We start from the raw sequence: 13,362 nt of genomic DNA, 5'->3' as shown, positions 1-13,362 counted from the left end.
TTTTTTCCCTCCAGCTTTTCTATAGGTCTTTTATATTCCAGGTTTTCTCATCCTTGCTTCTACCCTTTTCATTAGTCTATGCAGTCTATTCTCAAGAATAGACTCAACATTTTATTTTTTCTCATTTGTTTTTCACCTTACATCTGGCGTGTATACAATCAGATCTATAGATAACAGTAGTAGCTAATATAGGATGATACAAATAAGCATAAGAACAATAATATTCTAGTTTTAGGTTTTTTTAGTCAGCTTTTTGTTTTTCTCAAAGAGGATTCTACCTTATCTTCTTTTCATTGTTAAAAGCTAAATGTAAATCAATGTTTCCAACAAGAGCCCAAACCCCAAGCTAGAAACCCAGAGAATTCAGAGTCTGTAAAAACTTGCCAGTGCCTCCACTTTTTGATGAGAACAGATTTGGGTCTGGATGAAGTCACCGATGTGCCTCTCAAGAAACAAATGTCAGCGCGACCTATTAAAGTCAACCCTGAGCTAGGTAGCAACAATGAGCTGGGGATTAGCATTGACAGCTCCCTTAATGTGATTCTTTTGGACAGGGATTAATTTAATGTGTTGCTGTCAAATGAAACAAAAAACGAGATGGATTTACTAATGACTCTATTCTATACCACACAGTTTTCCACCCCTGATCTATGTCAGAATGAATCTGACAGCAAAAGAAAATAATTTTTTAAGATGAAAAGGAAGAAGACATTGCCTGCTTGACAAACTTTCAAGAAGGGAGTTTTTCCTGGGCTCCCAAGAGGGAAGATGAACATAGGATGGGGGCCAAGTGAAGGGAGGAAATGGGAGCAGGTGGCCACCACTCCAAGGAACAAGGGTGGGACGGGGAGTCGGCCCGTGCTTTGGCACAAACTTGCAAGATGCCCTTAACTTCTCCAGGCCTCTTTTACCTCCGATGTGAAAGTAAAAGGTTGTATGTGGTAGGAAGCTTCTAAATCTCTTCTTACTTCTAAACTGCTAAATTCTGAAAGAGAGGGGCCCCAAACCAGCTGGGAGCATTAGCCTTGTTGCAAAGACAACCCCACACTGAGGCTGTGACAGAGAGGGGGCGAGTCAAAGAGGGAAGGTTGATCTTTTAGCAAAAGGGTTTGCCAAGTCAAATGCTAAAGCCTCCTTAAAATAATTTGGATTCTTCTTTGTTCTCCCTAACAAAGAAACTTTAATTCGCAGTTCTCTGAGAAGAAAGACAATGCAGACAAGCCATTTTTCAGGTGAAAGGTGTCTCGTCAATTAATAATCATTGAATAATCACTAAGAATTGGCAGGAGCTATTCGTCGAATGGGGTGCTCATAACATCCAAACTGCACCGATTTACAATACAAACTAGGTATTATTCCCTGTGACTGTTTTGTTTTTACCTCCTGTGAGGGTGCACACATCTCTACTTTTAACGTACTTGTGTAGGTTCATGTAAGTTACAGTTAGGTTAGTAAACATCCCCGGCTTCCCTGTGTCTGAGTCTGGTCTCACTGGCAGGTACGCTCCACCGCAAAGCTTGAGCCCAGGCGCCTGGAAACACTGTCCTCTGAGCCCTGCCTGAGGCGTATGGTTAACTTCTGCACGCATCCCATGCAGTGCCCGCCCGCAGCCCTCAGGGCGCGTTGGTGGAGTTGTGTGGGTCTGGAGGTGCTGGCCGGGAGAGGCGAACACAGGGGCCCCCGCGTTGGCGTGGCTGGGAGATCCCAGCGCGGAGCCAGGAAGAGGCTGGATGCGACCGGGAGCGGAGGGATGGGGTGACTCTCCCCTTGCAGGAGCCCAGCGCCGCTCGCCCTCCCTCCTCTGCCCAGACTCGCGCTGTGGAGAGGATGTCTAGAGAGGCCCCCGAGCCGCGCCCTTGCTTGGGGAGGTAATGACCGATCCCTGCCCGGTCGCCTCTGCTGCACGCTCATGGAGCTGCGACTCCAGCCCGGCGCGTCCTGCGCTCTGCCCGCCCTGCGGACCCTTTCCCTGGGCGGCTGGCACGATCCAGCCAGACCCTGGATCTAGGTTGAGGAGGGGTGAGAATCCTGGCTCTGCTATTTAGCTCGGTGACCTTGAGCAGTTATCTAACCTCTTAAGGTCGATGTTTCCAACCCGTGAAACGGGACCGAAGACGCCTTCTCCGCGGGCTCCCTGTGGGATGAAATGAGAGGCCGGATGCCCAGCCTCCGGCTCCTAGTGTCCTGCCCCGTCTTCGTTCAATTCCGCTCTTGCTCTTCTTTTCTATGTTCTGCCTTTTCTCTTCCCCGGCGTTTACTGTCATTTTTGATCCTGTTTTTTCCCTTGGTTTTCTCTCCCCAATCTCTCGTATAATACCTTTTCTCCTTTCTTTTCCTCCCATGTTCATTATTGTAGCCAACAAATTCATCAAAGATTTGTTTCCACTTCCTAGACTCTGGGATTCCCATGGCAAATCCGCATAATCTCCATCAGCCCGCTCCCCGGGCCACCCCAAAATAATCGGGCAGAGTCTAGGAAGAGCTCTGCTTACTCTGTGAATGCAGTCTCAAGACACACTTGCTCTCGCCCCACTTAATTTTTATGCAGGACCCCTGAGACCACCGCTGCCCTGAGGGCAAGGGCCGCTGTGGCACCTCTGTCATCATGTCCCCTCTGCCAGGCCCAGAAATCTATGCAAGGTCTCAACAAATGTCACAAGCTACCAGGGGGCAGAACCAAGAAGTTGAGGCTGGAACCCAATCATGCAATGACTTGCCTTGATTTCTTACTACAGAGAAAAACAAACATATATGATGTTCCATATTTATATACGAACATAGTTTTTAATCTTCAAATAAGCTGAAAGATACAGTGTAAAAAGAGATAACACAATATCTACTCAAGTGTTTTGTCTTTTTTTAAGCCATGTTCTGTAATTTTTACTTATAGAACTGAGGGAAGTTCTTTATTGATATTGCTTAGAAGAGGGAGAAAATCGAATTGCCTAAAAATGAGGAGTTGCATTTATGCTCATTAATTGAAACATTTTAAAGATGTCTGCTAATACTTTTTATAATAGCAAAAACTGCTACACTATCATAGTATATATAGTATAAAGAGTGTACATAAAATACCATAAACTATAACCAAAATTTGTACATGAACTTTTTAAAAAGAAGCAAAAAGTTAGGGGGGGAAACTCTTATTAGAAGGCTAGAGAATTTTTAGTTGCTTGCCATTTACCTCAAACTTAAAAGTATCAAATTTCCTTTGAAATTATTTCTCATTTTTATTAGAATCTAATTGTAGATCACCTGTAAAATGTTGGGGGAAGGAAGACAAGTACAGAAATATCAATTTTGTGCTTAGATTTTTGCAAGAGTAAAAGAACCACAGTACCACCTTGTGGGGAAAAGAGATTTTTTTCATCTTCTATATTATGGCTGTTTTCTTTTCCTCTACTATATAGTCATACGTACATGCACAAATTTTAAATAAAAGTAAATAAAACCATTTAAAGCACAGAACAAAAACGTGGGTCTATGTGAATAAACTATGACAATACGCCTTCTCTATTATTTTAAACACACTAGCATGTTTAGATCAAAATAACTTTTATTAACAAACTAGCATAATGATATATGGCATTAAGAAATTTTGCTTCTAATACTAAGCCCAGAAATCAAATGTTAGGCATGAAACACTAAATATAAAATTATGTACGCATCCCAAAAGAAGAATAATTCTTTCAAAAGTTGGTTTAAATTTCACTATTAAATACTAATTATGCTTTTTAATTTCTTTGTTCAGTTGCTTGGACCTGAAAGAGGGATATTCTTAGACAAATACAAAATAATATCTTCCTTTTTAAAGTTGTTTATTTCATTACGTTTAACATTGGCAAAGAAGTCAGACATGTATAGAAGCTATATTTGTTAGTTTAACAACTGTTCTCATCACTTTGTGGATATAAAAAGGGCATAGATCATAAAGCTTGGATTTTTAAGAAGATTATAAGACTCCAAAGCCAAGAAATGCAAAATAAAAACTGTCTCTTATTGTACATCTGGAACTATCTTACATGACATGAATATCTCCTGCTCTAAACGTGTTTTCTGCAAGGCAAGAGAGAATTCTGGGGTTACCTGTAGGCATTCTTTATTCTCTGTGCTTTAGAATCACAGAGCTGGTATATCCCTCTGACCTTCAGGAAGGACTAAATCAAAAGCATCCCGGGAAGAGAACAGTGTATTTCAAACTGTGTTCAGCAAGCCCTAGGGTCTGTCAAAAGATTATAAGGGGAGGGGAACACTGACAGAGGCCCCTCACTCTGAGGTTCCACCAACTGACTCTGATTTCATCGTTTTCACATACTAGAATTCTGCCTAGGATTGAGTTCAAACAATAGACTCCATGGCTTTAAAAATGCCAAAAAATCACTAATCTAACCTAGCCTATTTTGTGAAAGATTAGTAAAGAATTGCTACAAGAAATGTCCTAATGCTTCCTGCACATTTATTAACAAATGTATTTTAGGAACAGCCCACCATGTTTCCACATAACACATTCTTTTTCTTTAAAAAACAGTTCACTACAAAATGTATACAGTTTGGCTGTTTAAAAAACTCAATTAAAACCTAATTATATTAAATAAAAAATCTCTGTATCACAACCTCAATCCACTCACTTCCCCAGGAATAACATAGTTAACAATTTGGTTTGTAACCTCCCAGATACTTTATCTCTGTGAGGACAGATACAAACGTGTGTGGGTACACACACAAACACACACAGTATTTGTTTCAAAACAACTGCTTATCACCTGTGTTTCTCCTTAAATTAAAAAGTATCCTTTAGTGTCAATACCTACAGAACCACCTCATTTATAAATTTCTCCACATTATCATTCAAGGTATGGATGTATATACTTAACCTCATCTCAATTGCTGAATATTTGGATATTTGTTTGTATATCATGTATTTGCACTTGCTCTTCCCTCTATCTAAAATACATTTCCTACACTACACCTGGCCAACATCTACACATGCAAGTTTCAGTTTTTTATGTTACCTCTGCATAACCACACTACCAACCTATAAGAAGCAACAACTTCAAAATTTTAAAACAGTTTCTCAATACAACATACTTCTCTACCTGAACATTTTAAACAATACAGGATTTTTTTAAAGCATATTAATTTCTTCACATGAGAATAATTAATCCACATCCTTTTTAGATTTTCCTACTACCCCAAGAATGGAATTTATGCTTTTTGGAGAGCAATTTGGCTGCACCTATCAATATTTAAAATGTGCATATCTTTCAACCTAATAGCCCTGTAGCTTTTCTATAGGAATATTCACACAAATTTGTTAATTCTTTCAACACATTTATTGAACCCATGTAAATGCTAGTCATTTTTCTAGGTTCTCATGAAAGAGTAGTTAAAAGAAGGAGAAAAAAAAAGCCTAGGGAGATTATAGTGTATTGGGATAAATCCACACTGGATAAATAATCAGATAGTATGTTGTCATTATTAATTTTGATAAATATGAAAATTACATTATGATAAACTATTTTAACATTGGGTTTTCTTCTTAAAGAGCTAAAAAATGCTATGCTTACCTTTTAAACTCAATCTTTGGTGGTGTATTTCCAAAGTGTTCCACATATGTTCTTTCTTTTTTAAAAAATATACCTCAACATACAAATCCCTTCAAATCTAACAAACCTTCGGCTGAGATTGACAAGTCAGTCCTTTCAACTCATTCAATGATTTTAGTCTTTGTCCTAAATGTATTAAGATATTTAGGCCCTAGTTTCTTAACCAGCCCATTCATTTTTCTATTGTGAATTCATTTTTCAAATAAGGATAAAATATAGTAGGATATCAAAGAATTAAACAAACACTGCTACTTGGGTACAGCCAAGAAGATAGGTGAAGCTAAATTTTTGGCTGCACTGTTTCTAAATCATTGATGAGAAGATGGTGTAAAAGAGTCCAAATTCAAGGTACAGAAGGTAGTCTGCATGTGTTAATGTTTAATGTATTAAAATCTTCACTTTAATATATGAAAAGGAATGTATGAAAGCTAAAGGCCAACATAAAACAAAAAGTTCTTTCCACTGTATTGGAGTAACAGCTAGAATAAAGTTGTGGTCCTTATCAGTGGTTTAGTTTTCAAAGATGTCATCTGTAATTATAGCAACAGACACCAAGGATGAAGCTAAGCTATGAACCCACAGAAAATTCAGACGTGTCTGAGTATACATATCTAGAAAACAAGTGGGATTTGGCCACTGAAGGTCTATTCTTAAAAAGGCCAAGCATGCTCCTGGGAAATACATCTTTAGGTTAGCAGAGACTTTAGGAGTACCAGTTTAACCCAAGTAAGGGTAAAAACCTAGTGTTCACAGAGGTATGATTTTGGTCAAGATTATATACAACATGCATGGAGACTTCTTCAAAGCACTGGTAAGAAGAGGCCAGAATGACCTTGGAGTGACCTAGGTAGTGGGGGGAAAATAGAGAGGAGGTAATACCACAGAAATACTGTTTGTTTTGTTTCTGTTAAAGTGAACTTGTGACCCTTGATCCTACTTTTCTGTATCTGGTGCACCCTGTGGAAATGTGAGTTAGATAACACAACACTAGGCCCTAACTAGGGAAATCCATTATGAAGAAGACACTGTACCAAGTTCTTTCTTTCAAGTTTTGGTTGATTTTTCATTTTAGAAGTAGAGTTTTTATTTGAATCATGAGAAGAACAGATACTATAGAAAGATTAAGGGCTCATTAACGACCCTAACCAGTATAAGCTGATGTCTTCAAAATATGATAGGGAAAAACAACAAAACAAAAAAACAAAACAGAACAGCCAGCCCTGGCCTCCAAGGGTCGGGGCAGGAATTGACTGGTAGAGGGTATAAGGGAATTTACAGGGATGATGACAATGTTTTACAACTTGATAGGGTTTGAATTATATAAGGGTATTCACTTGTCAAAAGCCAGCAAATGGATAATAAAGATTTGTGCATTTTTTACATGTAAAATTTACCTCAAAAGAAAAAATTGTAAAAAATATTGAACTCTTGCTAATGATATGAATGCTGAAGCACTTAAAGGAAAATATATCAATGTCTACGATTACTTTCACCAGTGAATATATCAAAAATTAAGATGTATTAGTAGGTAGATAAAGGGCTAAATAGATGCTTGTAATAAAACAAGCAAAATTAAAATGTTACTGTTAGAATCTAGGTGGAAAATGTTCGAATTTCACAGTAAAATATTTTCAAGTTTGCTGAACATTTGAAAACTTTCATAATAAAACATAAGGGAGAAAAATTAGTATCTTGGCTCTAAGAAAGTCTGAAGTCTAAAAGGGACCAGAGTAGGCTGACTGGATCTGTTTATACCTCATCCAAAACCAGCAAAGAACCAGTATGGAATGGGAATAGGCAAGAGCAGTATGTCAGCTCATCTCATTTCCACTGCCTCCAATTCCCCCCAGCACCCCCCAGCACCTCAGGTTATGTTGATTCTCCCACCTGGAGGGTCTACTTTGCCTGGTTATCCAGACATTCTGTGTGTGTCAGGCAGTCAGTATGCAAAAAGTTACAGCTGTCCACTATACCCCTCCCAACTCAACACAAACATCACACTCCAAACAAACAAGCTTACAAGCTGACACACTTGCCCATATTCCCAGTCTCCTCACTGGCTTCCACGTTGTTGCCTGAGTCTCTTTAGCCCACAGTCAGTTTGGGATTCAGTGCTCCCATAATCACCACTGGGTTTCTGGGATTACCCTGCCCCTTTTGATTCCAGTTCTGAAAAGCTCTAGTTGAAAGGGCAGAGTTTCTGTTTTGGTTCAAGTTATCTCATCAGGTTTCTGTGGTCACTCTCCCAGTTGGTGCCTGTGGCCCAGCCTATAACATAAATAGATGGTGACTGCTGTACCAGAATTACCTCTAGGATAGGCAGCTTAAAGAAGAAGGCTACAAAGGGTCCTTGACTTGGAAAGCATGAGGCTGAAAAAAGGGTTAAGACAGTAGAAGCTACATCTAAAGAGGCTGAGGTCAAGCCACACAGTTATACAATATATTTAAGTCCCTACAATGTGCTAGGCACTATTGCAGTCCAGTGGTGAACAAAACAAATACAGTCTCTGACCTCACAAAGCTTACATTGGTGGGAGAGGTAGTAAATAAACACTAAAAAAGAAATATATACAAATACATATACATATATATTAAATTCATTATGACAAAAGAGATCAAATATTAAGGAGATCCACTTTAGACTGGGTGGGGAGAGAATGTCTCTGAAGAAGTGTCATTTAAGCTGTGACCATGTGAAGTGTCAGGGATAGAGATGGACAAGATGGAAAGCAGAAGATGTGAATATTTGAGAGAGATGAATGTTCAAAGAAGGGAAGAGAGCTTGTTTGCCTGGAGCAGCATGAAAAAGGGAGTGTAAGTTCTTGGATAAGGTTTTAGACAAGCGAACATGGGCCAGACCTTTGCGGTACTACTCTGTGTTAAGGCCTCTGGACTTAAGTACAGTGGGAAACCACTGGGTTTTAGGCAGAGGTATGAAGTCTTCCTGAGTGCCATCTGCCCCAGAAATGGCTCCAGTTCTGGGTACCAAGTCTTCTGGATCAACACAAGAATGTCAGCTCCAAGAGTTCAGATTTTTATCTCTATTGCTCGCTGCTCTATTCCCATGCCTAAAATAGCAGGAACTTGGTATACATTTTTGAGTAACCAGTATTGTCTCTAAGGACAATAGGTCTTCTTTATGACTGCAGATTTAGGTCATACTCAGTTTCAATGGCTCTGCCCTCCTCTAAGCATCTAACTATGGTTTCAGCATCATAGAAAAGAAAGCTTCACCAAAAAGAAAGTTTAACCCTCAAGCATATATCCCAAGAGCCAAAAGCTTTTTAAAATAGAAGTCTATCTATTTGGTGTTTTGGTCACAACAGTCTTGTTGGGGAGGGAGAACAATGGTTTCATATAGTGTATATAGTAAGTATTACGAAACCTACAGTTGCAAGTAAGAAAAAATGCAAATTGTGAAGGAGTGGTAGGAGAGTATTGGTGGAAAGCTGAAAGTTAATGGTTCACGTAAGTAAGAGTTCAGAGGTAGATCTCCAGCCAAGATGTTCAGGCATTGTCATTACGATCCTGTCTCTTCCCATCCATGCTCCAATTCCCCTTACAGGCTTTATTCTCAAATAAGGTCTTCCCAAATGGTCATAAGGTCAGCTGGTAGTAGCTCTGGGTATACAGACTACCAGTCTAGCAACCCTAGTAAAAAGAGAATGCCTCTTTCCCATAGTTTTAGTCACTCTATTGGCTCTGATTGGCCTGATTTGGTTTACATATCTACTCCTGAACCAATCACTGTGACCAAAAGAAGGTACTATGCTTTGTGGCCACAACTAGATGGTTTTCCCACCACTGAAGCAGGGGAGAGCAGTCAACCTCGCCTGAAACCCACGTACAGAGAGGGGTCATTCTCTAAGGGAAAACCAAGATGCTAATGCCAAAAGAAAGGGAAGCAAATGTTGGGTAGACAAGTAAAAAGCCAACTACATAGTGTTAAGAATCATTTCTATGCGAAAAAATATGGAAGGCAGAGAATGACTAATAAACAATTGGTTTTTTCAAAGGAACACACATATGATATGAGTAAAAACCTTTAAATAACAGACTCTGTGTATATAAACTTCCTGTTATTTTCTCAAGGTTCAGCTGGGTGCAAATTTCAAGTGAACACTCCAATCAATGCATGCACTTGGAAAAAAAACCACAGCTTTCATTTTATGTTTATCCTGACATGCGACGGGAAAGCAATAACCATTTATAAGAATTTTATGCATTTCTAAGGAATTTTTAAATTAATATTTTAAAATTAAGCTGAATATTGTTACAATGTGAAAAGCTAAATGTGGAACTTATCTCAAACTGCTATATGCTATCTGCATAGTATTAAGAATTACTTGTGTTTTGGACCACTTATTTACTTAATCAAAAATATACTGTTTTGAGAATCTTTATACTTAATCAAAAGCTTCAAAAATCTTAAGAGTAAATCTGGCTGAACCAAATATGAGAACATTGAAAAATGCTAATTGCTGTGAAACATTACTGGAATAATAAAGTAGACCTTGAAACAAATTCTACAATAATGAAGTCATTCTTTAAAGAGAATGACTGAAACTGAAGAGAAAAAAAAAAAAAAGAACTGATTAAGGAGAACTACAACTACCAGATATGCAAAATCAGTAAGCTACAATCAAGATGGAAAAGCACGACAGAGGAAATATAATACAACTTTTGAGTCTTGCAATGCTAGTAACAGGGAAAAGTATTAAACACATTGAGTAAAACCAATAATATACTATTAACGACTATTAAGATTTGCAAGAATAGTATGTCAATATAGCTGAAAACAACAAAATAAGCTCAACTTTAAGCTTCCATAAAAGGGTGACTAAGAAAAAGTTAAGACTAAGTAATCAATAGTCTTATTAATTGCTATATCGCCAAAGCCTAGAATAGTACCTGGCATACAGTGGACATTCAATGTGTTTTGTTCAATTAAAAAACAGAATATGTAACCACTCTGCCCAGTTACTTTCATTAATTAAAAGAGAACAATTTGGCATATCATTTGGTGAATCCATTCACTCTTTGTCTTTTTTTTTAAATAGGCTTCATGCCCAGTGTAGAATCCCAACACGGAGCTTGAACTCACCACCCTGAGATCAAGACCTGAGCTGAGATCAAGAGTTTGATGCTTAATCAACTGAGCCACCCAGACACCCCTCATTTGGTGAACCCAATACAGAATTTACGTGAATGTGAAATTACAATTAACTATACCCAGTAAGATTCTGCCAGTCATATGTTGGGGTATATAAGTTTTCAGGTCTGAGAAAGTAACAAAAATCATACCTACTATTTGTATTTCGTAGACTTTTATGGCTACAACCAAGATTCTATCTGTATTGTTTACAGAATACCAAGTTCTATGTTAGGTTTCCCCTAAAGGCATATTCTGAGACAAGGACTGAATACACATTGTTTACTTGAAATAGTGACCTTGACAGGGAAATGAAAATACAGAAAAGTAAAGGCAGCTATTACAGGGTGCATTATTTAAGCCAACTACCACAATGGACACCACAGGGAAGCTCTGTAATTATTCCAGTAAAGGGGTGAGGAGCCTGGTATTTATACCTCTATAACCGTAAGTCACTGGGTTAAGGGCCATCGCCTAAGGAATACTACTTCTCACATACTTTCAGCCTGCACAAGCATGTAGGCAAACTGAGTTTTGGTAGCCCAAAGTTAGCCCCCAACAAAGATGTATTTGCTGGCCCTTAAAAATCAAGCGGGCATGCCTGGAAATACTAAGAGAATCTGAAAGGATATGAGTGTGGCACTCATAGTGTCTGCTACAAAAGGCAAGAAATGGCAATTGGTATGTGAACGGAAAAGCCTCTAGAGTAAAAAGAGACGATAATAAAATAAAACTGTAACTTCATAGCACCATGCTAAACAGCCTACTATTGTCCACACTCAGTAAATCACTGCTGCTTGATGGAAGAGTGGATAAATGAATTTAAGACTGAGCTATCCAGGAACAGATACACCAGAACAGCACACATAGCCAAAGCAGCCCAACTGCACTGAGCTCTGAATTTTATTTTTGAAAGTTCACTCTTGACAACCTAGCTATGAGGGGATGGTTCTCACATAGGACTTTTCTTCTAACAAACAGTTATATACTCCATTTAGCCATAGAATGCCAAAAATAAAGATGATAGATTAAACACTAACAATTTCTCCTAATATAAACACAATTATAAAGTCAACTAAAAATCTAAAATAAAAAAGCATCTCGAAAGAAGTGCAGTCATTTAACTTCTTATTCTCTGCATATCCTAAATCTCCCACGTTCTTTCTCAAAATCTAATGGCATTTCAAGACTAAATTTTTAACCCAGATTTCACATCTTATTACATACAGTCCTACAGCTAAATTTTGCTTTCAAAAAACTTTTTAAGTTTACTTATTTATCTTCGAGAATAAGAGAGAGAGGAAGAGAGAGAGGGAGACAGAAAATCCCAAGCAGGCTCCATGCCATTAGCACCAAGCACAATTTGGGGCTCGAATTCCTAAACCTGAGATCATGACCTGAGCCAAAACCAAGAGTGGGACACTTAACGGACTGAGGCACCTAGGCGCCCCCAGAAATATTGTATATGTCAGTTCAATATTCTTCAATTAGAGGTGAATTATCAATTCTGATATATGTTTGGTTTTTTGTTTTGTTTTGTTTTTTGTAAATTAAGCTAGAGACACAGGAAGTAAGGTATTGTTTTCCAAAGGGGATCAATCTGAGGTTTATTAAAGTTGATAATGAGTCCTTTAGAAAAAGCAGAAATAGAGTACAGCCCCAAGATTCGAAGATGCCGCCCAAGGGAAAAAGCCGTTCCGGGAAAGGGGGGAAAGGGGGAGCAGCCTCTGGGAGTGACAGTTCTGACAAGAAGGCTCAGGATCCCAAAGATAGTGGCAATGCAGTAAAAGTCAGACACATTCTGTGTGAAAAACATGGGAAAATCATGGAAGCCATGGAAAAGTTGAAGTCTGGAATGAGATTCAATGAAGTGGCCATACAGTATAGTGAAGATAAAGCCAGGCAAGGGGGTGACTTGGGTTGGATGACCAGAGGTACCATGGTGGGACCATTCCAAGAAGCAGCATTTGCCTTGCCCACAAGTGGGCTGGATAAGCCTGTGTTTACAGACCCTCCGGTTAAGACAAAATTTGGATATCATATTATTATGGTTGAAGGGAGAAAATAAAATTGTATGCAAGACTGAAAAAAAAAAAAGAAAAAGTAGAAATCAATCAATTCTGGGCAAGAAAGTTAAGGTAAGCAATATTATATGAAATTGAAACCAAAGACAACTCCATTTTTATAAGTTTAATAAACACCATATGTCAATTCAAATATGCTACTGTTTTTCTTTTAAGGAAGATACCTTATTTTTATAAACTTTTGAATTGTCTGGATATGGGGAGGTGTAAAACTTACTCTCGTTTAGATTGATCAAGAATTGCTTCTTTTGATATCAGAATGAAATTTCCCTTTAGGCTGTGAATCCAGTTTGGATGAGAATAATGACATACTCACCTTAAGACATTGCTATTTCTCAAGGACATTGCCATTTCCTATTTACCAGGAAAGTTAAAAAATTTAGAGATTCAAAACCCTAACATAAACTGAATGATAATATTCTTCATCCTCCCCAAATTACTAACTTCTACCTAATCGCCATCAGTATAACAATATTACATTTGATGCACTCGTTAGAGTACGACATTCTTAAACATAAAC

General features: G+C 38.3%; 1 protein-coding gene across 1 annotated transcript; it reads left to right on the top strand.

Annotated features, from left to right (window-relative positions):
• The first annotated feature begins 12,388 nt into the window (after positions 1 to 12,388).
• Positions 12,389 to 12,845, top strand: LOC125938118 (peptidyl-prolyl cis-trans isomerase NIMA-interacting 4-like). Its single transcript, XM_049653172.1, has one exon. It carries the CDS (start codon positions 12,431 to 12,433, stop codon positions 12,824 to 12,826), a length of 396 nt encoding a protein of 131 aa, XP_049509129.1. The 5' UTR covers positions 12,389 to 12,430; the 3' UTR covers positions 12,827 to 12,845.
• The last annotated feature ends 517 nt before the right edge of the window (positions 12,846 to 13,362 follow it).

The sequence above is a fragment of the Panthera uncia genome, assembly GCF_023721935.1.
Source record: "Panthera uncia isolate 11264 chromosome B2 unlocalized genomic scaffold, Puncia_PCG_1.0 HiC_scaffold_24, whole genome shotgun sequence".
In the NCBI taxonomy this organism is placed as follows: Eukaryota; Metazoa; Chordata; class Mammalia; order Carnivora; family Felidae; genus Panthera; species Panthera uncia.
This window is presented reverse-complemented; position numbering and strand designations above follow the sequence as displayed.

Bases quoted from the DNA above. Each gene is read 5' to 3' on its own strand.
- LOC125938118 (XM_049653172.1), top strand. From the start codon at position 12,431: ATGCCGCCCAAGGGAAAAAGCCGTTCCGGGAAAGGGGGGAAAGGGGGA.